Source organism: Dipteris shenzhenensis, chromosome 19 (assembly GCF_047967505.1).
Source record: "Dipteris shenzhenensis isolate YYH24624 ecotype China chromosome 19, Dip_SZ_1.0, whole genome shotgun sequence".
NCBI lineage: Eukaryota > Viridiplantae > Streptophyta > Polypodiopsida > Gleicheniales > Dipteridaceae > Dipteris > Dipteris shenzhenensis.
In genome coordinates, this window is record NC_141614.1 from 51,035,118 (window position 1) to 51,058,630 (window position 23,513).

The window sequence follows — 23,513 nt, forward strand, 5'->3', positions numbered from 1 at the left end:
TATATGAAGGAGCAAGACTATTAAGGGTGATAGAGACCAATCTCTTCTCTTCAATTTCCTCATCAACATTTGCAAGCTGATCTCGCAAATCTGTAATTTTTGCTACATGCTCTGTGATGGTTTGACCATCAGTCATTTTCAGATCCTTAAGCTGATTGTTGAGTGCAATCACCCTGGCCATATTCTTAACATTATGCATACGGGACAACTTGTCCCAAGCATCCTTAGAAGAAGTACAAGACTTAATAGTCTTCATGATGTGCCTCTTCACTGACAAGGAAATAAAAGAAAGTGCTTGAGCATTGCAACGGTCAAACTTCTTTTGCTCCTCAGTAAGAGGATGAGATGAGCTAGCAATAGAACCTTGACTGCTAGGAGTACTAGGAGCAGTCACAGGCCTAATTTCATCTCCATTAATAATATCCCAAAGGCCTTTTCCAACCAAAATATTTCTCAGCATAAAAGACCACAAGGCATAGTTTGATGCATCCAACTTATCCGCTTCAGTCAGGGTGCCAAAACTCTCAGAAAGAGACATGATTGCACTTCACAAGTAACCTGAAAATAAAATGCAAATATAGATAGCAAATCTGCCCCAAAGGTGTTGTCACAAAGCACAATTCCCTTCCAGAATCACAAGGCAAAATGGGCAATAGTATTTGCTCTTTAAGTATTCTAAACTTTCAGCCCAACAAAGGCTCGATAAGCATCAACCATAGGTATAAAATCTGAAGCAAATGTTTGCTTAAAAGGCATCCAATGATAGCATTCACTGTTAGCCAACCTTTGGCTCAATATGCATCCAATAACTTGCCCCCAATTCTGATGTTTTGTCTGCTGCGTGTAAAATATTACGAGAAAAGTGATCTCCCAGTCCAAAATAGCTTCAAGATGACTCCAGAAAGAAGTCGACCAGATTTTGGGAGCTGAAACAGTCCAAAATCAGCAACAAAACTACCATGAATGAGGTTGCCCAGCCTAGATGGTCCTCCTGGAGAAATGCAAACTGAAAATAGGCGGAAACTGATGAAAGAAAGCAAGGAAATGCCAGATCTGAAGTTGTTCAGGCACAGGATGCTCCAAGAAGCAGTTCGAGCTGATGTAGGGCTGGAAACTGACAAAATCAGCAGCAATAGTGCCCAGAATGAAGTCGCCCAGCCCAGATGGAGCTCCTTAAGATAGGCGACTGGAAAAAAATGTTGTAAATCAGCAAGTGGAGCTGATTTTGAGGATGTATGGCTGCGAAATATCCCAAAAACAGCAAGTCTGTAGTCACCTAGGTCCAATAGTGACCCTGGTGAAGGTGCCCAGCTACAGGAGACCTCCAGAAAGCTGCTACAGGAAAAAACGAGCTGGCTGGACTGATTTCTTTGCAACAGAAGTGACTCTTCACGAGAGAACTGAAACCCGGGAGTGGTAGAAGCATGGGAAGCAATGCGGGAGCCAAGCTCTGATACCAATTGTTGGAACTGTGAGGAGACATGAAGTGGATAACGAACACGAGAGTGTAGTCCACACACAAAGCTCCACTGATAGTTCAACAATAGAAGTACAAGACTTGGGATGTATATGAAACCCAAGTATAAAGTGAAAACCCTAGACTAGAATAACTTAGACCAAGTCTAGCCTACAATACCATACCATTGTATGTTCTATCAACTCTTCCATTTTCAACTTATAAAATTGCATTTTCAGAAAAACCTTGGAGTTAGTGATCTTGTTACCAAATATATTCTCAAGGCGTGCCCAAATCTCCTTAGCCCAAAAAAAAAAAAAAAAAACACTCCTCCCTCTCCCTCCTCCCCTGCTTCTGCTACTGCTGCTGCTCCTCCCCGTGAGCTACTGCCTTCCCCTCTCCCTCTCTCAGCCAGCCCCCTCTCCCTCTCCCTCTCCATCACTGCCCCCCCTCTCCCCCCTTCGCTGCTCCTTCTCTCCCTCCCCTCTCGCCCGCCCCCTCTCCCTCCTCCTTCACCCTCCCTCTCCCCTTCCTCCTCCCCGCCCTCCCTCTCCCCCCCCTGCTGACCCCTACCTCTCCCTCCCTGCTGCCCCTACCTCTCCCTCCCCGCCCTACCTCTCCCCCACCCGTCAGCCCCCCCGCCCCCTCCCCCCCCCCCGCTGCCCCCTTCTCCTCCATGCTCCCTCTCCCCTGCCAGCCCCCCCCGTGCCCCCTTCTCCTCCCCCTCCCCCATCCTTTCCTCTCCCCCTCCCTCCCTTTCCCTCCCTCCTAACCCGCCCTCCTTTCCTCTTCCCCTCCCCCTCCTTCCTCTCCCCCACCCTCCCTTTCCCTCTCTCCTATGCCCCCATCTGGACGCTGAAGCATAATGTGGTTATCTGAGATGTTAGGGTTAGAGACAATGACCCTAACACGAGGCACCCCGTCTGCACTGACTGCCTTTGCCGAGGAAGAAGGCATGCCAGGAAGGGAGGGGATCTCAGTGACCACTTCGAATGTGGCTCCGATAGTGGCAAGCAGTCGATGGTAGACCTGAGGAAGACCAGGAAATCTAATGAATAGTGATGTGACCTGCCTGTCCTCCTCGACCAAATCAAAGCCCAAGGTGTAGGGTAAGAGAAAGATCCTCCTCGATCCCAAAGCCAAGGGATTAGCTTTGAGAACAAGGGCTGTGGACTTGTGGGAGTCGAAAACCACTTGGAAGAATCCACGTCCTAAAAGTTGAATATCCCTTAGGTGTGGGGAAAGGTATCCTGGTAACATCGCGAGCATCTAGTCTCTAGCCTGTGATCTGGAAGGGTGTGACCCAAAGATGCGGGTGAAAAGTGATGTGGAGCCCTCTAATTCCACATCTTTCTTGAGCTGCTGCAACTCATCTTCTAAGAAAATGACGGTTCTCGCGGCCAGTGGAAGTGGACGAAGATTGGCTGAATAGGGATCCATTCGCCAATCGATGTGAAAAGGCCAATTCCAACACTAAAAAAGCTCCGTTTGTGAAACTACTGTCTAGGACACCTTGAACGCGGGCATAGGAAGAAGGAGAAAGAGAGGGTAGGAGAGAGGGGAAGGGAAGGAGAGGATAGACTGAAGGGGGAGACAGAGGTGGGCTGAGGGGGATGTGTGGGGAGCTGAGTTAGGAAGGAAGGGGGTGGGGAGGGAAAGGGAGGAGGTTTTTTTTTCTTTTTTAAAATAAATTTTAAACTCTCTTTTTTTTTTAAAGGACTAGTGCAGGATTTGCAAGACCCTTGGGCACTTTGCTAGAGACTGCCCAAGGAAGAGAAAAAGACCCAAGAGGTCTTTTGGTGCGGCTTCTTCACGTACTACCACGACTGCACCTCTCCAGCACCCTATACCACGCACTCCAGGACCACCAAGAGCAACAGGGTGCCCTGCTTCACGCACCCCAGGACCACCAAGGGAAACAGGGCGCCCAATGCCCGCAACAGACCCAACACCACGATGGAGAGCTATGAGAGCGGCTCCCTTACCTCAGGAGGAGACTTTTGATCCTGTTCAGACAGATTCCTTTCAGACTCTAGAGGTGGATGTTGCTGCAACCCCAGACACTACAGTTCCACATCAGGAGGGGCCTTTAGATCCACCAGCCCCAGTCACTTTGGTTTCTAACCCCTTGGTTTCTGACCACGAGGGGGCTACAGCTACTTCTTCCCCGTAGACTGTTCCTGCCACAATCAAGACAACCGAGAAAGTGCAGGCGCAGATGAGGGCTCTTGATTTCTCTTTACCCCAGCCACAGGCCTCCTCAACCCCCAGCTCCAGTTCTGCTGATAGAGGCCTGGCAGGTCCTTCTCCTCCATCTTCCACGAGTGCAAGTCTTCTTTGCACTCCTCGGCCAGACTTGCTTATCAGGAATTCTTTTTTGGCACTGGCAGATTTGGTGACTTTCATGGATGAAGATGAGTTTGTACCCTCCACCTAAGGGGTCCTGGTCATTGGGATTCCTTCTGATAGGGCCTCCCTTTCAGCAGGTGTGGGGATCCTTTCACCTGTTGAGTTTCCTGCCCTCAGTAGGAGTGTTTCGGCCTAGGGGAAGCTAGTCTCCTCTACTAGGTCGAGTAAGCCTTTCCATCCAGCATCCTCCTGTCGATGAGGATAGTCAGCTAGAACATACAGTGCCTAGATGGAGTTCCACACCATCGCCATAGACAGCTGATCCAGAACCAGCTTCATTCAGGTGTTATTGATATCCTTTTTATCCATGAACAAAAAGCTGGATGCGAGTGATTGCTCTAAGTCTGGCAAACTGCTTTCAGGACATACCTTCTGGTCGCCTACTTTGGGCACAAGGGAAGGTACTTGCATTTCAGTCTCTCTTTCTATTCTCCCCTTGGTTGCTGGTCATGGTATTATCTCCCCTTCTAGAGCTCAATGGATCATTATTTTGATTGGAGGGCGTAAGATTGTTCTTCTCAATCTTTATGCTCCCGACAACAAAGGGGAGTGGATCTCCTTTTGAAAGGAGTTACTCTCTTGGGCCCCCATTGCAGATTCTTGGATCATTGGTGGTGACTTCAACATAATTGAGCTGCCCTCAGACAAAAAGGGAGGCAGATAGGGTGGAATTCATTCTTTGGAGAGGATAGTCTAAGATGCCTTTCTCTCTCAGTTCAGTGGCAGGGACACTTGGTTGGATGATGCCTTTCATATTATGCTACAGTCACTCCTGTACTCTTGGTTGAACAGGAGAATACACATGCCCATTCATGCACAGATTGACATATTTTATGTAGACAATTGGGCACTTGATAGAGGAGGATCTGTATGCATTTCTACTGGTGTTTCACCTCAGATCCTTTTCGAGTGGTGTTGCAGATTCTTGACCCTCATCGGAGAGGAGGCTCTACCATTGTCAGGATTCCGGATGCTTTTTATGCAGAGGAGAGCCTCACGGAGGATATTTTACAGCTTTGGGTTTCTCACATACAGGGTGGAGCTGTCCATGAGAGTGCTCTCAACGGAAGCAAGAACGGAAGAGGGAGAGAGAGAAATAGAGACAGAGAGCCACACAAGTTTTAATGGGTGCAGAACCACCCTAATCTTCTTTTTCATTCATTTATATATGTGTTTGAGTATTGTACATAACTGGGGTTAAGGCACAGTGACCTTTAACCCCACAACCTCCCACTTAAAGGACAATGTGCCTTTAAGGGAGAACAACCAGTGAGCATACTATCCAATGCCCATCAATACACGATAATACTCAAACCGCTGACTAGGTAGACTCTTCGTCAGCATATCTGCAGGGTTATCATCTGTATGAACCTTGACAAGCTCTATGCGCTTGTCCTCAAGTACCTCCCTCATGAAATGGTACCTGACCTCAATGTGTTTGGTCTTTGCATGAAAGACCGGATTCCGTGCTAGTTGAATAGCACTCATGGAATCACTATGCAATGTCGATACACCTGTATGAATCCCCAAATCTCCCACTAGCCGATCAAGCCATATAGCCTCCTTGCAACCCTCTGTGGCTGCAACATACTCAGCCTCTGTGGTAGACAAAGCAACGCACTTCTGTGCGCGAGACATCCACGACACTGCACCACCTGCAAAGCTGAACACATAACCAGAAGTGGATCTCCTACTATCCACATGCCCTGCATAGTCTGAATCTGTGTACCCAAGTACACATGTCTCCTTTACCAAAGCAAATGCACATCTCCTTGGGACCCTTCATGTACCTCATGATGCACTTAACTGCCTCCCAATGCCTCTTTCCTGGATTAGCCATATACCGGCTAACAACTCCCACTGCAAATGCAATGTCTGGTCTAGTAGCTATCATAGCATACATAAGACTCCCAACTGCTGATGCATAAGGAACCTTGGCCATCATGGCCCTCTCCTCATCTGATTTGGGACTATCTATATGACTCAGTTTCACATATGGAGGCAATGGAGTACTGACTGCCTTCCCCCCCTCTATATTGAAACGCTGTAATACTTTTGTAACATACTCTTTTTGTGAAAGCCAAAGGAGTTTCCTACTCCGATCACGCATGATGCGCATACCAAGAATATGACCTGCAAGTCCCAAATCCTTCATATCAAAGGCCTCATGCAACTTGGCCTTTAATGCATCTAGCTCATAAGTGTTCTTGCTAGCCAATAGCATATCATCCACATATAGTGCCAGGATTATCAGGCTTAATGACCGTGTAGGCATGGGACCACATACATCTGAATGCACCAAATCAAGCATTTCAAACTCTTTCTTTCCCCTTCTTTTATGGGCTGATTTAGTCTGCTTCCCATAGAGACAATGCTTACAAAATTCAAAATCAGAGAAACTCAAATGCGGTACATAACCCAAACGGCATAAGATTTTCATTCCATTCTGGCTCATGTGCCCCAACCTGCAATGCCATAAAGAAGTGCTTGGCTGCTCGGTTATTGCAACAACATGATCAAATACCCCTGATACATGTAAGGGATACAAAGTCCCACACTTGGCACCCCTGGCCAAAAGCATAGAGCCCTTCTGAATGTTCCAACTTTGAAAGCCAAAAGTGGTGTGAAAACCAGCATCATCTAGCTGACCCATTTGCAAAAGAAAACTTTATGTCACCTGCTCCCACTATGTCACATGCATAGTCATTTCCAAGATGCACACAACCTGGCTTAGGCACATGTCTCACATGTTTCAAAACAAATGCAGACCCATTTGCAAAAGAAAACTTTATGTCACCTGCTCCCACTATGTCACATGCATAGTCATTTCCAAGATGCACACAACCTGTCTTTCCACTATCATAAGTGGAGAACCATTCCCTATGGGGAGTAACATGGAATGAAGCACCAGAATCCAAAATCCAATCCTGGGAATATGCATCATCTGAAGTGGTAAGCAAATCTGCAGATAAACTAGACATGAAGAGAACGTCATTGTCACTATCATGTGTGACTGCATTGATCTCCTCGATCTTCACTTTTCCTTTGTCCTCCCTTGGACTCTCTTCCTTTTGATTTGCACCCCAATTTGCATTCTTTTTCTTATCCCTTTGCTCTCTTTTTAGCTTGTAGCAATCCTTTTTCATATGGCCCTTCTTGCCACAGTGGTAACACTCAATGTTCCGTGCCCTGGATTTGCTACGTGACTTCCCTCTTTCTTGGGACTTCCCCCTGAACTGTGATCTACCCCTTTGCACATTCAAGGCTGCATCCTGCTTGTTGCCATCCATAGACTTCCGTTTAATCTCCTCGGCCAACAAGCTACCCACAACATCATCAAATTTCAGTACTCCACCAGGTGCAGAGTTACTAACAGCTGTACGGAAGGTATCCCATGAGGATGGCAATGAACATAAGAGAAATATTGCCTTAGTCTCCGCATCAAAATTCATTTTCTGAGCCTGAAGTTGGCTGAAAATAATATTGAATTCATTCAAATGAGAAGCAATGGAGACCCCTTCCTTCATCTGCAGCTCAAACAACCTCTTCATGAGGTAAACTTTATTAGAGGCAGTTTCCTTCTCATAAGTGGCACACAGTTTCTTCCACAAATCTTCTGTAGTCTGCTCATTTACTACTGTGAAATAAACTGACTCTGCAAGATGAAGTCTAATAGTAGACTTTGCTAATGCATCCAACTCATTCCAATCATCCTCAGACATATTTGCAGGCTTAGCTTCAATCCCTGCCAATCAATCCCTGCCAAGGGTTTAATATGCTTCTTTTGAATAAGCACATCCCTTATTGTTCTTTCCACAAAGAAAAGTTTGTCCCATCAAACTTTTTAATGTTGAAAAACTCCTTTTCAGACATGGAAGAGGATGCCATGATGCAAATAAAGCAAAATCCCAAATGCTAGTGCCTGCAAGAGAGAATCACACCAAATACCAGGTGCACCCAAATGTGTATGCCACAATAGTGTGAAATATCACCAAAACTCAAAGCTCAAAGCATCAAAAGATGCATCTGACTCATGTGCATATACTATGCATCCATATGAGCAAATCTGGCCCAAAAGAAAATGCCAATAAGTGCCAAATGACTCAAGCATAAACACCGTCCACTAGCATATGCATCAATAATATCTCATCCAAGAGAGCATAGCACTATTAGTGCATCACCTGCAATGTGTCAAAGCTGTCCCCCCTCAGCATAAAATAGCATCCATGTGCAAAGCGTCCATAAAAAATAGCATCCCACAAGGCAATTTGGACCTATCAGCGCATCCAACAAGGACCGCAATGCATCCAAATGGCCTATAAATCATCCATTGCAACCCAATGCATACCACAAATGAGCGTACACTGCTCAAACTGCAACCAAAGTGATCTGCATAAGGTATGCTCAAGAAATCATAGTCCCACGGTAATGAGCGCTACTGAAAATAGAACCTGAGATGCTTCAAAACATGGGCGCCATTGCATAATCGGACTCAGCAAGAAAATCTGCAAATATCTCTCTTCTGCCAGAACTCCAAAATCCTAACCGATGAATGAGAAATGGGAGTCAACACTTATCCACTGCCATGTGGCATAAATCTAAGGTTTCAAAACCTTAGAATGAATAATGCATAACAGAGAGACGAAATCGAATACACAGAGATCTATAACTCTGAAAATCCTCCACCGAATTGCGCAAGAACTGACAGGTAGGGGTTTTTGGGCGTCCGGAACGCAATGGGATAGACGGTTTTGGAAACCGTGGTCTCAATCACTGGGTTCAACACACGGGCTGAAAAACGTTTTTTTGAAACAGAGCTGTTTGTAAACTCCACCGGAGTGTGAATGATGAGCAACATAGAAGTTTTAGGACCTCCTGAGTCCACCGGAACTGACAAATCTGCAAATGGTTGCTCCAAACTTGAGTTCCAATACCCGGGCAAAAAACGCAGAAATTGACACAGTGAGCCAGAAATCCAATGAAATGATACTAGATTCAAGAATGAAGGTGTTTCCAAGCTCTGAAGTGAAGTGGACACCAAAAGCAAGCAATAGTTGCCTCTACAAGTCAATATGGAGTCTCTGTCATCGAACGGAATAGGGAAAAGCTCAAAAAACGACTTTTTCTTTGAAACCACTTAACAGGCTCTCAAAACCACTTTGCAAAGCCAAAGTGACTTTTCCAAAGGTTCCTCCAAGGTCTCTGCATACTCGTATGCAAGTAAAGTCACCCACAAAGCTTCCCACAAAGCCTCTCCTTCCTCCCACAAAGCTGCTGAGCTTCAAGCATTCACGCACGCTCAGCTAGATCACCCGGGCTCTGATACCAGTTGAGAGTGTTCTCAACGGAAGCAAGAACGGAAGAGGGAGAGAGAGAAACAAAGACAGAGAGTCACACAAGTTTTGGTGGGTACAGAACCACCCTAATCTTCTTTTTCATTCATTTATATATGTGTTTGAGTATTGTACATAACTGGGGTTAAGGCACAGTGACCTTTAACCCCACAGTCCACCCATCTCAGGTAGCTGCAGCCTTATCCGGAATTAGTGACTATTATCATACAGTCGTTGATTCTAGGAGACGTGAGATTCTCAGATGTGAGATTGATATACGCCAGGAGTTAGCGTCCCTTCAGAGAAAAGAGCAGAAGAGGCCCACAGATGCTTGGATTTAGGAGCGCCTTGTTGCAGCAAGGGCTCATTTATAGACATTGTTGGATCAGAGAGCAGAATATGCCTTTCATGCACGGGAATCCTATTGGATTCAGATGGGTGGCAGGGTCAACAAACACTTTTTCTCTACTCATGGGCCCATACATAGTAGAGATAGTGTTTCGCAGCTTGTTGACTCAGATGGGGTGTTACAGTCAGACCTGATGCTGTCATGTGTGTAGCTTCAGATTTTTTTGTATCCCTTCTTACTGCAGATCCAGGCACACAGGCCATTGATGATGCCAGAGGGGTTATTTGGCAGTGTATCCCTCTATTAGTGAAGGATGAGATGTATGTTTCTCTAGATGCACCTTTCACCAATGCAGAATTCAAGACTGCATTACTTGCCCTTCACAAGGGCAAGTGCCCAGGTTCAGATGGACTTACCTCCTCCTTTTTTATTACTTTTTGGGAGCAGATTGGTGATCACATTACATCAGCCCTGCAAGGCATGTGGGACTCTGGTGAGATGCAAGACTCACTTACAGATGGTCTCATTCATCTCATCCCAAAGGGGCGTAATAGGAATCTTTTGTCTCAATGGAGACCCATCACTCTTTTGGGCACTTTTTACAAGATTCTGGTGAAAGCCATCAGTCTGCGACTACAAGTTTTTTTTCCATATTTGGTTGATGACACGCAGATAGGGTTTGTGCATGGTAGAAGTATTTTTTATAATAGTTTCTCATTTTGGGAGGGCTCAAAATGGGCCATGCAGAGCCGCCAGAGATTGGCCATTCTACTCCTGGACTTTGAGAAAGCTTACGACAGAGTAGACTAGGACTTTTTAGAGGCTACTCTATCTTGCTTTGGTTTTTCAGATGCATAGATTAGAGGAGTATCCTCTCTCTACATATCAGCCCATAGCCAGTTGCTCATTGGGGGGGTGAGAGGGGATAGGTTTTAGATTTCCAGATCCGTCTGCCAGGGATGTCCTCTTGCCCCGTTTCTTTTTCTGTTTGTGGCGAAAGCTATGAGTATCTACATTAGATCTCAAGCTGATATTTATGGGCTGAGAGGCAGGTGTGAATAGAAAGGCAGCGGGAAGGAAGGCAACAAGTAGGAGTAGTGGGCAGGAAAAGAGGCAACACGGCCAGCTGGAAGCAACGCAGGATGGTAGCGGGCAAGAGGTAGCGAGTAGGAAAAGAGGGGCGCACGGGCAGCACGGGCCACTGGGAGCAAGAGGTAGCATAGGCAGTTGGAGGCAGCGTATTAGAAAGTTGATGATGAGCAGCTCCTTCAAACCATCATTTTCTCAAAAGACGAGTTACAATAGCTCAAAAAAGATACAGATCAGGAGAGCTCGACATCTCTCTTTACTCTCATCCATGGGTCCCACCCTTACAGGTTATAGGCCAGGGACTGGATGCTTGCCACTCTACCTGGAGATCTCGTAGGGCACCTCATAGATGTTTGTTTGCTTGCGCAAGGTTTCTTCCAGATTTTTTTTTACTCCTCGGAGGTAGTAGGTACAATGCTTCAGGCTAGATAGTTAGCACTGAGCTCCAGAAGGATTTTTTTGACCCCTTTATCATTGGGGTTTGATCCTGTCGAGGAGGACAGCCGGACAACATCACTCTTTATCAAATTTCCCGGCCTTCCTCGGGTGCACCATTGAGTTTTACATTCCATTGGAGCCACCTTTGGGGTGGTTACCGGGATCCCCCCTCTCCCTGAGATGCCTTCTTTAGCAGCAAAGGCAGTCAGGTCCAATGGGGTACTATGTGTTAGGGTCATTGTCTCTGACCCTAACATATCAGATGACCACATTATGCTTCAACGTCCAGATGGCTCCTTCTTTAGACACAAAGTCGAGATTGCAGGGAGACAGGATTAGTGTAGGATTTGTAGAACCCTAGCCACTTGCCAGAGATTGCCCAAGGAAAAGAAAGAAGAAAAGACCTAAAAGATCCATGGGTGTGCCTCATAGCTTCACCCAACTTGGACCTTCCTCACGACCAGCTCCTAATGCTTCACGTGCTGCTAGACCTTCAACTTTGTAGCTAGGACCGGCCTCTCATCCTGGTACTTCTTTAGCGCAGCCAGCAGGACCATCAACCTCTTGTCTTGGTACTTCTTTAGAGTGGACAGGACAGTCAGCACGTCCTGTTTCGATCGTCCCCCATTGGTTGCCTGTCAAAGTTGGGGAGCCAGTTCCACCTCAGGCTACCACTAATGGTGCCACAGACCCATCTCTTTAGGCAAGAAGCATTCCTATCCTGGTTCCATGTGCAGAGACTGCTCCTACCCCTTGACGTGTCATGTGCAGGAGCGCTCACCTAGAGAGAAGCTTTCGGCAAAGACCCATGCCTTACTTGAGAACAATGCCAAAGTCGTGACTGAGGCCATGAAGATTCACGCCAAGGCCATGCAGCAAAAGCAATCGAACATCACAATCACAAGGTAAAAGGCATTCTTTCAAAATCCTCGATTCTACATACCTCTATATTCAGCACATACTCTGGCTACATTTCCTCCAGAAGCCAAACAACCTCAACCCACTCCTCATCACTCACATATATTACTACAGTCCAATAATCATGATGGGACCACAGACAGCAAAATTTCAACATTAAATCCTTCAAACGACAGACCACAAATCCTTGGCTCAAACTCCAGTGATATGATCATTTCCTTCTTTTACTGCAATAGTAAATAGCATTTATGGCCAGAACCTAATGGGATCAGAAAAGCATGGGTAGCTTATGGAGCTATATTCCAGCAACCACCCTTGAACTAGAATCCAAGACAGCCCCCCACAAGTGAACTTCAGAACTGAACTTCCCTCAACAATTTAGACAGCATTCAGCTTCAAAATGCATCCAACCCACAACCCACATGAAGACTATCTTCAAGACTCTTCAAGACATCAACCCACAAGCTGGCCACGGTCAAAAGTCCTATCACATCTTCCCCAAAGTCATCATCATCAAACACTAGAAATGGAGCAGCCCACCATTTTTGAAGATTCTCAAAGGCAAGGTCTCCTTAGCAACACTGGGTACCTACCTGGGCCAAAGCCTCTCTACTCTCAGCATCAGAGTATTTGTGTGCATTCAATGACTAGCCAGCCATAAGCACGCTGCTGCACTCGCATTATCTTCTTCCTTTATGAGGACTACCTTATAGCTTCATAGCTCAAACAGCTCATGGAGCTTACGTACCTCCTTCCAAAACCCATCCAGCCTGCAAAATGATGACGCCTCTCCTTCACATGATCATAGAAGCCTCCCAATTCCTCTCTTGCAAGAAACTCCCAGATCCCACAATCCTCCAGCCCGAGATTCTCCAACCAGCCTCTATGTATGTATATCCAGTCTGTACTCTCGATGCAGCTCCTACGTTATCTCTCACCTCTTCATGCTATGATAGCCTCTAGTCGCGGTTTCTCCCACACCAGCCACGAACTTTGGTCAAGATGCCTCAGCGTCGTGGTTTCTCTCCAGGACTAGGCACACATGCAAGGTACCCTAGCCCCCACAAGAGTAGTAGTGGCGTCTTCCTTCATGCAAGGTACCCCAGTCCCCACAAGAGCAGAAGTCAACACTTTCAGTAAAGCTCATATACTTCCTCCTATCTCCTTTGCATGAAGATAGCCAACAGAGCAGATTTCCCGTCATCACGGGCTCATGGACTCCCGTCGTCAAAGAAGCTCCTGTCTTACATGACAATGGACCTCTCCAGCTTGTATAGTCGAAACCATGGCCTAGCCTAGCGGCTCACCACAAAAATTGTTGAGATATCAAGCTTCACTCGTGATATGCCAGGGTGACCGTTGTGCATTTATGTCACCGACTTGTTAGCTGCAGATGCGGTTGGTGCACCGCCCATGAATAATAGCTGGATGACAACTATCCTTATGAACTCTAGTTAGTGGCTTAGTTAGTATGCCATGGGTCTCACCTATTCCTTTTGTACTTAAAGAGAGTTCTTTTGGCTTTCACAACTAAGAAGAGGAAAATTGTTTTCAGCCTCCACCTTTGTGTATATTCCCCCATTGTGTATGTGAGAAAGCTGCAAGTGAGACTCCTTACTTCTATCCCACTCTCTTCACATGGTATCAGAGCTCGGTTCGTGATAAGGAGCTCAAGAAAGCAAACCAAGTTCGCGGTGTCTTGGTAAGAGGATCAGTGTTGCTTTCCTTTTTTGAGTTTGGGAGCAAATCTCTGTAGGTAGCACAGTCGGAGAGTGCAAGAGTGCACTGTCTCAGATTGGGATGCCCTTCACAATGCAGTGAGAGGGTAGTATATGCTATGCGAGTAGGCAGCCCTGAAATGGCCTTGAATCATATACTGCCCATTTTGGTGGCGGAAGTTTTCCGCAGGCACTCAGAAAAGTGCCCTGTTTTTGCTGTGCGACCATTGTTCTACAGGTCTGTGAAAAGTTGCTACAGAAATTGCACTATATGCTTGTGCACAGAGATATTGGGAGTGATAGAATCATTCTTATTGCCTGTTGATACAAAATCATCACTAGGAAGTGACTGTGTGGTCAAATACCACTTTCGTCAGTTTTGCAGATTTGCCCTTGTGAGGCAGAGGTTCTGTTTTTAGTAGTGACAGAATATTTTTGCAGTGTTCTGTAATGGCGTCTGATGCTCTTTCATAGATAGTCACTAAAAAGCTTGACAAGAATAACTTCTAAGCATGAAAGTTTAGAATGACGAATTTCCTTAAGGGAAAAGGATATTGGGAGTTCATTACTAGAGCTGAACAAGAACCCGTTATTCCTAATGTTCCTAATCAATAGGAGTTGCAGGCATTTAAAGGATGGCATGAGAGAGCCAGAAAAGTTATGTACTGGCTGTCTATCAGTATTTCAGATTCTATGATTGTGCATATTCAGGATGCAAGCACGCCAAAGGAGGCGTGGGATACTTTGACAAAAATGTATAGCACAAATACGCAAGCCAAGAAAATGCAACTCAAGCAGGAGGTGCACAATGTGCAAAGAGAAAATATGAGCATCAATGACTACACATGAAGGTGAAGAAGATTGCAGATGCACTTGCTTCTATTGGGTCACCAGTGGAAGATGATAATTTAGTTTCTGTGACCTTGAATGGTCTAGGAAAGGATTATGCACAGTTCCAAACATCCATTGCTAACCATGAGAATTTTTCTAATTTTGGGGGGTTGATTTCTCTTCTAATTTTTGAAGAGCAGAGAAACGGTGGTGCATCTTCTTCAGGAGGAACTTCAAAAGAAACTATCTTATACTCATATGCTGGAAGAGGTAGAGGCAGAGGTAGAGCAGGCCGATTTGGAGGCCGTGGCAAGAATCAAAATATGCAGCAAATTCAAGAAAACCAGTCCTATGGAGGAGGAGGACCTGGTAACTTTAGAGGCAGGGGGAACCAAAGAGGTCATGGTGGATGGCAGAGAGGCTAAAATGCAAACAGCAATGTTGAATGCTACTACTGTGGTAAAATGGGTCATATGGTTAAAGACTGCTATAAAAAGTAGAATGACATCATGATTGGAAAATTGCAGCAAGGCAATTATGCATCCTCTAGTAGATAGGGTAGCATTTGTTTACGGTGCAGCACATGACCAATTTTATGACAAGTGCAGAAGAAAGCATTGATGTGTGGTATGTTGACTTAGGTGCGTCAAACCACATGATAGGTCATGCAGAATGGATACAGGATGCAAGAAAAATGGAAAGACCAGGATTTGTGGAGACTGCTGATGATATTGTATATCCTATTGTGCAGATTGGTAAAATTTCTTTGTCTATGTAGGATGGAAAAAATAAATACCTGTCTCATGTATTTCATGTCCCAAATATCACCAAGAACCTGGTTTCTGTTGGTCAAATGGTTGAGCACGGCTTGCAGGTCAAATTTAATCCTCATGGATGCTTTGTTGAGGATATGAAAAATAAAGGTCGCTTGATAGCAAAAGGGAAGAAGAAGGGCATGATGATTACGTTGGATGCGGACATGCCTGAATTGAGTGCAACAATGTTTGCACATGGGACCTGTGTAGTTGTAGATATTGATATCTGGCATAAACGCATTGGTCATGTTAATATACAACGACTTAAATTAATGCAAGCCCAAAACATTGATACAGGATTGCCTAAGTTCAAGGTTGTAGAAATGCATAAGGTATGTGAAGCCTGTCAATTTGGAAAACAGGCAAGGAAACCATTTCCTAGACATGTTCAAGAGAGTAAGAGGCCATTGGAATTAATCCACTATGATGTGTGGACTACAAAGCTGCATCTATTGGAGGCTGTCGTTATTTTGTCACTTTTATTGATGACTACAGCAGAAAAGTTTGGGTGTATTTTATGAAAAAGAAAAGTGAAGTGTTTGGGCATTTCAAAGCTTTTAAAGCTATGGTTGGAAAAGAAACAAGCTTGCAAATAAAACTCCTAAGGTCAGATGGAGGGGGAGAGTATCTCTCAAATGAGTTTGCAAGGTTCCTACAGGAGCATGGCATAAAGCAGCAATATTCATGCAGTCATACCCCACAGCAAAATGGACTTGCGGAATCTGGTGCCATGCTCAACGAAAAAGACCTGCCAGATTATTATTGGGCTGAAGCAGTTGCTATAGCAGTCTACATAATGAACATGATTCCCACTATAGCAATACATCGCATGACACCAGAGGAGAGGTATACTGGTAGAAAACCAGATATTTCTCATTTGAAAGTTTTTGGTTGCATTGCCTATGTTCATGTGCCAGATGAGTTGAGAATCGATCCAAGTTGGTGGATCCAAAAGTTAAGAAGTACATCTTTATTGGTTATTCTCTGCAGCAGAAAGGGTATAGATGCTATAACCCTTCTACTCATAAGTTTACAGTGAGCAGAGATGTTGTTTTTGAAGAGATGAGCAGTTGGTATAAACCAGTAAATGTGATTGATGATGTAGATGCACAAAATGGTAATGCTACACAGATTGCACAGCAGCAATCACAAAATATTAGTGGACCTATAGTATCCTCTAGTAGTGGTTCACATACTTCGCCATGGACAGGCAAATTGAGATCAGGAGGATCTCCTCAAAGCAATGCAGATAGTGGTATGCAAGTATCACGAAAAGGAAAAGAGGAAGTAGATCAGCCCAAGGGTGATGTGAATGCAGGTCACTCTTATGTGAATGGTGAATCCAGTGGCTCAAAACAGAGCCTTGATGATGAGTTGGGTATTCCTCCTGTTGTTACACTAGGAGTAAGGAAGACAAGGGATGTTTTGAGAGCACCTGGTAGTGAGCCTATTTTGCGCAGTTCTACCAGAGCTAGGTATCCTGTGGATAGGCTGAAATATGATGGATTTACAACCATTCACTATGCCTATATGGTCAAAGTGATACATGAACCAGAACCCACTTCTTTTAAGCAAGCCATAGGAAAAGAAAAATGGGAGAAAGCCATGGATGAAGAAATGGATGCCTTGGAAGCAAATGCTACATGGGAATTGGTGCCTTTGCCTAAAGACAAGAATGCAATTGGCTACAAGTGGGTTTATAAGGTGAAGCACAATGCAGATGGTTCTGTGAATAGATACAAGGCAAGATTAGTTGTCAAGGGGTATGCACAGACATATGGCATTGATTATGAAGAAACATTTAGTCCGGTTGCAAGGATGGCAACTATAAGAGTAGTCATTGTTATGGTGCATCAAAGGGATCGCAGATGGATGTAAAGAATGCTTTCTTGCATGGTGATTTGCAAGAAGAGGTCTATATGGAGCAGCCACCAGGTTATGTTCATGCTGTTCATCCTAAGTTTGTTTGCAGGTTGAAGAAAGCCTTGTATGGTTTGAAGCAAGCACCCAGAGCATGGTATGACAAGATAGGACAGTATCTTGTCACTATTGGCTTTCAGATTTCCAAGGCAGATTTCTCACTTTATGTGAGAAAAACCGAGAAAGGCATTATGTTGCTTGTCATTTATGTTGATGATTTGATCATCACAGGTGATAGTGATGAAGATATCCTTCATGTGAAAATGCTATTGAAGCAAAAGTTTGAGATGAAGGATTTGGGAGAGCTGCGTTACCTTTTGGGCATTGAGGTGATTAGATCCACAAGTGGGATATGGCTTTGCAGAGGTAGTATGGATTGGACATGTTGTCCAAATATGGGATGACAGGCTGAAAGCCTATTTCAGTTCCTTTGGAGCAAAATGTGAAGTTGAGCACATATGCAGGTTAGCTTCTGGAAGACCCTACTATGTACAGACGCATAGTAGGAAGTTTGATTTATATGACTATTACCAGGCCAGATTTGAGCTATGCTATTGGGTTGGTAAGTCAATTTATGCATGCTCCAAGGAAACGACATTTAGATGATGCATATTGAGGTATGTGAAGTCCACATTGCAGTATGGACTATTTTATGAGACCGAGGTTCAGATACAGTTGCATGGATAAACTGATGCTGATTGGACTGGTAGTATTTTTGATAGATGATCTACCAGTGGATATATGTTCTCTTTTGGGAGTGTTGCAGTCACTTGGAGCAACAAGAAACAGCCTAAAGTTGCCTTGTCGAGCACAGAGGCTGAGTACAGGGGTGCAGCAATGGCTGCATGTGAGGCAGCTTGGTTGCATAAGCTACTTTATGATATGCATCAGTCTACAGATGGGCCAGTTGTCATTTATTGTGACAACATGAGCAGTATACACTTGGCAAATAACCCAGTTTATCATACTGGAACAAAGCACATTGAGGTGCATTATCACTATGTGCGGGAAAAGGTTCTAGCAGGTTTTATTGATCTAGTTTATGTTAGCACAGAGGATTAGGTAGCTGACATATTCACGAAGGCATTGGGTGCAGAGAAGCTATGCAAGTTCAGAGACCTATTTGGTGTGCAGAAATTGGGATTGATTGCGAGGGGGAGTGTTGAGATATCGAGCTCAACTCGTGATATGCCATGGTGACCGTTGTGCATTTATGTCACCGCCCACTCTCTTTACAAAAACAACAGCCCCCCTCGTCATCACGGAGCTCCTAACCTGCATAGTAGTGATGCTACGCCATGTCTAGCCACACCCAATGCTCGTCTCTACTCGTCATTGTCCACCCACCAGTGCCCATGTTATGATAAACCCACCTCTCTGCTTCTCACAGCACACTTGCATTGCCATGGTCCTCCAGATTTTCACAATGATAGTAGTAGCGATGCCCATAATCCTCCAACCACCACCAACTGCTCCTCCCCCCCCACACATTAGCCATGCCACAGCCAAGACCCCCAAAGCTCCTGTCTCCACCATCGTATTGTGCTCACAGAGCTCTCTTGCTCTCTCTGTCGCCCCGGTCCCCTTTCACCCATAGTCGCAATCCCCTTCTATACAAGAAGCTCCCTGCCCTCTCTATTGATCCTTCCAGCAAGCTCCTAGACCCACTTCTAGCCGCCGTCACCTTCACGTACATGCCAACAACCCGTCACCTTCTAGCATACCTTTCTTGATTCCAGCCACGCCATCTTGTTTAGGCACCTCATGTTTTTTTTTTTTTCCCAAAAAGAGACTTCTATTAAGTATTAAAGAAAACCGTTAGAGCAAGCTCCATACGGAATACACCATGCAATGCATGAAAAGCTCAAGAGCCAAAAAGAAAGAATTGGGGCTGATAGTGCCATCTCAATCCAGTAGAATCCTCCAAGAAAAAGGGAGAACCCTTCCAAACTCGAAGAAAAACAGTCCTTCTAGAAGAGGCTGCCTATGAAGGGCCCTGCATGCTAGTCCAAATGGCTATCAAAGTGTGAATCGTGTCAGTCCAAATACCCATGAACACCTATGAAGGGTGTATCTGGGTGCCATCCAAGGCCTCTGTACATCTGGCTCTCCAAATGTGCCAAGAGGACACGCTAGCCAAGATCTCCCAAGAGGTGCCCACTGAAGCATAGAAGCCCTGAAGGGAGTAAGTGGTACATCCTGAAGAGAGCAGGGCTCTATCCTGCCGGCGGACCGAGAGTGCCCAAGAAGAAGGCTCACCCTCATAAAACACTTGGGGCCCAGTAAGGGATAACCAAAGCCCCCAAGTCATGAAGAAAGGGGAAGTATGAAAAATGCTGAGTATCCTCACAACCCCTTTCCAAATAGTCCTCATGTGACTGTAGTCCCCAAGGCAATGTCGCACTGACTCCTCTGCAGAATGACAACGAGGGCAAGTGGAATCAGCCCCAAAACGTGATCTCCACAGGTTCACCGCAATCCCTCCATGAATAGAAAGCCAAAAGAAAAGAGTGATCTTTCCATTTCTGAGGGATTTCCAGAGCCTCCTCCAGAAATTCCTACGCAAATCTGCAGTGATGAAGAAGTTGTCCCAATGGGGGGCTCTAGAAGGAACCCAAACCCTACTGTTCAGCTGAAATCTCCTGGCATTACCAACCGTGAAACAAAAAAAGGGAATTCCCCTCTCTCGGTGCCCATGATCTACCCACTCCCATTCTCCTGGGTCCCACTACAAGCACCTGATAGGTGCACCTTCGTACAACCACAACCTCCAAGATCCTAAGGCTAAAAGCAGAGGGTCGGGGTCTAAGTACCACTCGAAGCCTGCTCCAAGGTCCACAAAACTAGCAATCCTGACAGGCTGAAAGGCAACCTCTAGAAGAATATCATCCTACCACTCCCAAAGCTTCCCCACAAAACTTAGACCAAGGCATTTAATGCACCACACTTAGACTTTGTGTACACTAATGCACACCACAAGCACTTAGATCTCATTACCTACTGTCTATCCACATATAAACCCAATCCTGATACACGAAAAATTGGAAGACGCCCTCAAAAAAAAAAAAAAAAGCTATTGCCCTCATACACATGTGACTCGGGACAATCACAAAGAGCACATGTCATCCCATAACAAAACATGGACACACACTAGATACCATGCTCTGGGATGTCTGGTGCACCCACACTATAAAAAACCGCACCCATCACACACTATATAGCTCCCTGGTCACTCCAAGCACATCCCTAGTCCCTCCAAGCAAATCTCATGTAGAGCACACCGTATTTACATCTTTTGGCACACAATGTCTATCTACAGTTGACAGAGGTAAGGGGTTTATTGGCTCCACTCCTCCTTCTGCAGGGGCGCCAACTCCCTTTAGTAAGAAAACCTATTAAAATCTTGAGTATGAGTGAATTTAACAATATGCCATGAGTAGAAATTATTTAAATCAGAGCTGCTGCTCCTCCCCGTGAGCTACTGCCCTCCCCTCTCCCTCTCTCAGCCAGACCCCTCTCCCTCTCCCTCTCCCTCTCTCAGCCAGCCCTCTCTCCCTCTCCCTCTCCCTCGCTGCCCCCCCCCCTCCCCCCCTCGCTGCTCCTCCTCTCCCTCCCCTCTTGCCAGCCCCCTCTCCCTCCTCCCTCACCCTCCCTCTCCCCTTCCTCCTCTCCGCCCTCCCTCTCCCCCCCCGCTACCCCCTACCTCTCCCTCCCTGCCCAACCTCTCCCCCACCCGTCAGCCCCCCCGCCCCCCTTCTCCTCCCCCGTCCCCTCCCTCGTCATCCCTCTCCCTCGCCAGCCCCCCCCCTTGCTACCCCTTTCTCCTCTCCCCTCCCCCGCTGCCCCCCTCCCCGCTGCCCCCTTCTTCTCCGCCCTCCCTCTCCCCCGCCCCGCCCCCCCTCGCCCTCCCTCTCCCCCCCCCGCTGCTCTCCCCCTCCCCGCTGCCCCCTTCTCCTCTGACCTCCCTCTCCCCCGCCAGCCCCCCCATCCCCTTCTCCTCCCCTGCCCCCCTTCCTCCCCCACGCCCCCCCCCCCTCGCTGCTCTCCCACCCAAGGTGACTCCCCCCCAAGGGGAAAGTACCAAAAAAAAAAAAAAAAAACCTCCTCCCCCTCCCTCCCCGACCCCTTCCTCCCTTTCTCAGCTCCCCACGCCTCCCCCTCAGCCTACCTCCGTCTCCCCTCTCTTTCTCCTTCTTCCTACCCCTCTCTTTCCCTTCCCTTCCCCTCTCTCCTACCCTCTCTTTCTCCTTCTTCTTGCACCTGCGTTCAGGGTGTCCTGGGCAGTAGTTTCATGGACAGAGCTTTTTCAGTGTTGGAATCGGCCTTTTCACATCGATTGGTGAATGGATCCCCATTCAGCCAATCTCCGTCCACCTCCACCGGCTGCGAGAACTGTCATTTTTTCAAAAGACGAGCTGCAGCAACTCAAGAAAGATGTGGATATAGAGGGCTCCACATCACTTTTTGCCCGCATCTTTGGGTCACACCCTTCCAGATCACAGGCTAGAGATTGGATGCTAGCAGAGTTACCAAGAGACCTCGCCCCTCATCTCAAGGATATTTGACTTTTGGGACATGGATTCTTCCAAGTGGTTTTCGACTCCCACGAGTCCACAGCCTTGTTCTCAAAGCTAATCCCCTAGCTTTGGGTTCGAGCAGGATCTTTCTTTTGCCCTACACCTTGGGCTTCGATCTGATCGAGGAGGAGAGGCTGGTCACATCACTGTTCATTAGGTTTCCTGGTCTTCCTCAGGTCTACCATCGACTGCTTGCCACTATCGGAGCCACATTCGGAGTGGTCACGGAGATCCCCTCCCTTCCTGGCATACCTTCTTCCTTGGTGAGGCAGTCAGTGCAGACAGGGTGCCTCGTGTTAGGGTCATTGTCTCTAACCCCAACATCTCAGATGACCACATTATGCTTCAGCGTCCAGACGGCTCTCTCTTTCGATAGAGAGTCGAGATTTCACATAGACAAAACCAGTGCAGGATTTGCAAGACCCTTGGGCACTTTACTAGAGACTGCCCAAGGAAGAGAAAAAGACCCAAGAAGTCTTCTGGTGCGGCTCCTTCACGTTCTACCACGACTGCACCTCCCCAGCACCCTGTACCATGCACTCTAGGACCATAAAGAGCAACAGGGTGCCTTGCTTCGTGCAACCCAAGACCACCAGGGCCAGCAGGGCGCCCAATGCCCGCAGCACACCCAGTACCACGATGGAGAGCTATCAGAGCGGCTCCCTTACCTCAGGAGGAGACTTTTGATCCTGTTCAAATAGACACCTTCCAGACTCTAGAGGTGGATGTTGCTGCAGCCCCAGACACTACAGCTCCACATCAAGAGGGGCCTTTAGATCCACCAGCCCCAGTCACTTTCATCTCTGACCCCTTGGTTTCTGACCACGAGGGGACTACAGGTACTTCTTCCCCGCAGACTATTCCTGCCATAGTCAGGACATTCGAGAATGTGCAGGCGTAGATGAGAGCTCCTGATTCCTCTTCACCCTAGCCACAGGCCTCCTCAAGCCCCAGCTCCAGTTCTACTGATAGAGGCTTGGCAGATCCTTTTCCTCCATCTTCCACAAGTGCAAGTCTTCTTTGCACTCCTCGGCCAGACTTGCTTATCAGGAATTCTTTTTTGGCACTGGCAGATTTGGTGACTTTCATGGATAATGAGGAGTTTGTGCCCTTCACCTTAGGGGTCCCGATCATTGGGATTCCTTCTGACAGGGCCTCCCTTTTAGCAGGTGTGGGGGTCCTTTCACCTGTTGAGTTTCTTGCCCTGAGCAAGAGTGTTTCGGCCCAGGGAAAGCAGGTCTCCTCTACTAGGTCGGGTAAGCCTTTCCATCCAGCATCCTCCTGTCGATGAGGATCGTCAGCTAGAACATACAGGGCCTAGGCAGAGTTCCACACCTTCGCCGTAGGCAGCTGATCCGGAACTAGCTTCATCTAGGTGTCACTGGAGGTGTTATTGATATCCTTTTTATCCAGGAACACAAGCTGGATGCCAGTGATTGCTCTAAGTCTGGCAAACTGCTTTCAAGACATACCTTCTAGTCGCCTGCTATGGGCACAAGGGGAGGTACTTGCATTTCGGTCTCTCTTTCTATTCTCCCCTTGGATGCTGGTCATGGTATTAACTCCCCTTCTAGAGCTCAATGGATCATTATTTTGATTGGAGGACGTAAGATTGGTCTTCTCAATCTTTATGCTCCCAACAATAGAGGGGAGCGGATCT

At 46.6% G+C, this 23,513-nt stretch overlaps 1 protein-coding gene across 1 annotated transcript in view; it reads left to right on the forward strand.

Moving 5' to 3' along the window:
• Positions 1-23,513, forward strand: part of LOC147890611 (protein CHROMATIN REMODELING 35-like) — a 119,053-nt gene that overhangs the window by 57,420 nt on the left and 38,120 nt on the right. The window contains exons 6-7 of the mRNA XM_087390326.1: positions 11,846-11,979; positions 12,569-12,649. Of these exons, the coding sequence (XP_087246452.1) occupies positions 11,846-11,979; positions 12,569-12,649 (215 nt within the window). The remainder of the gene's footprint in view (positions 1-11,845; positions 11,980-12,568; positions 12,650-23,513) is intronic.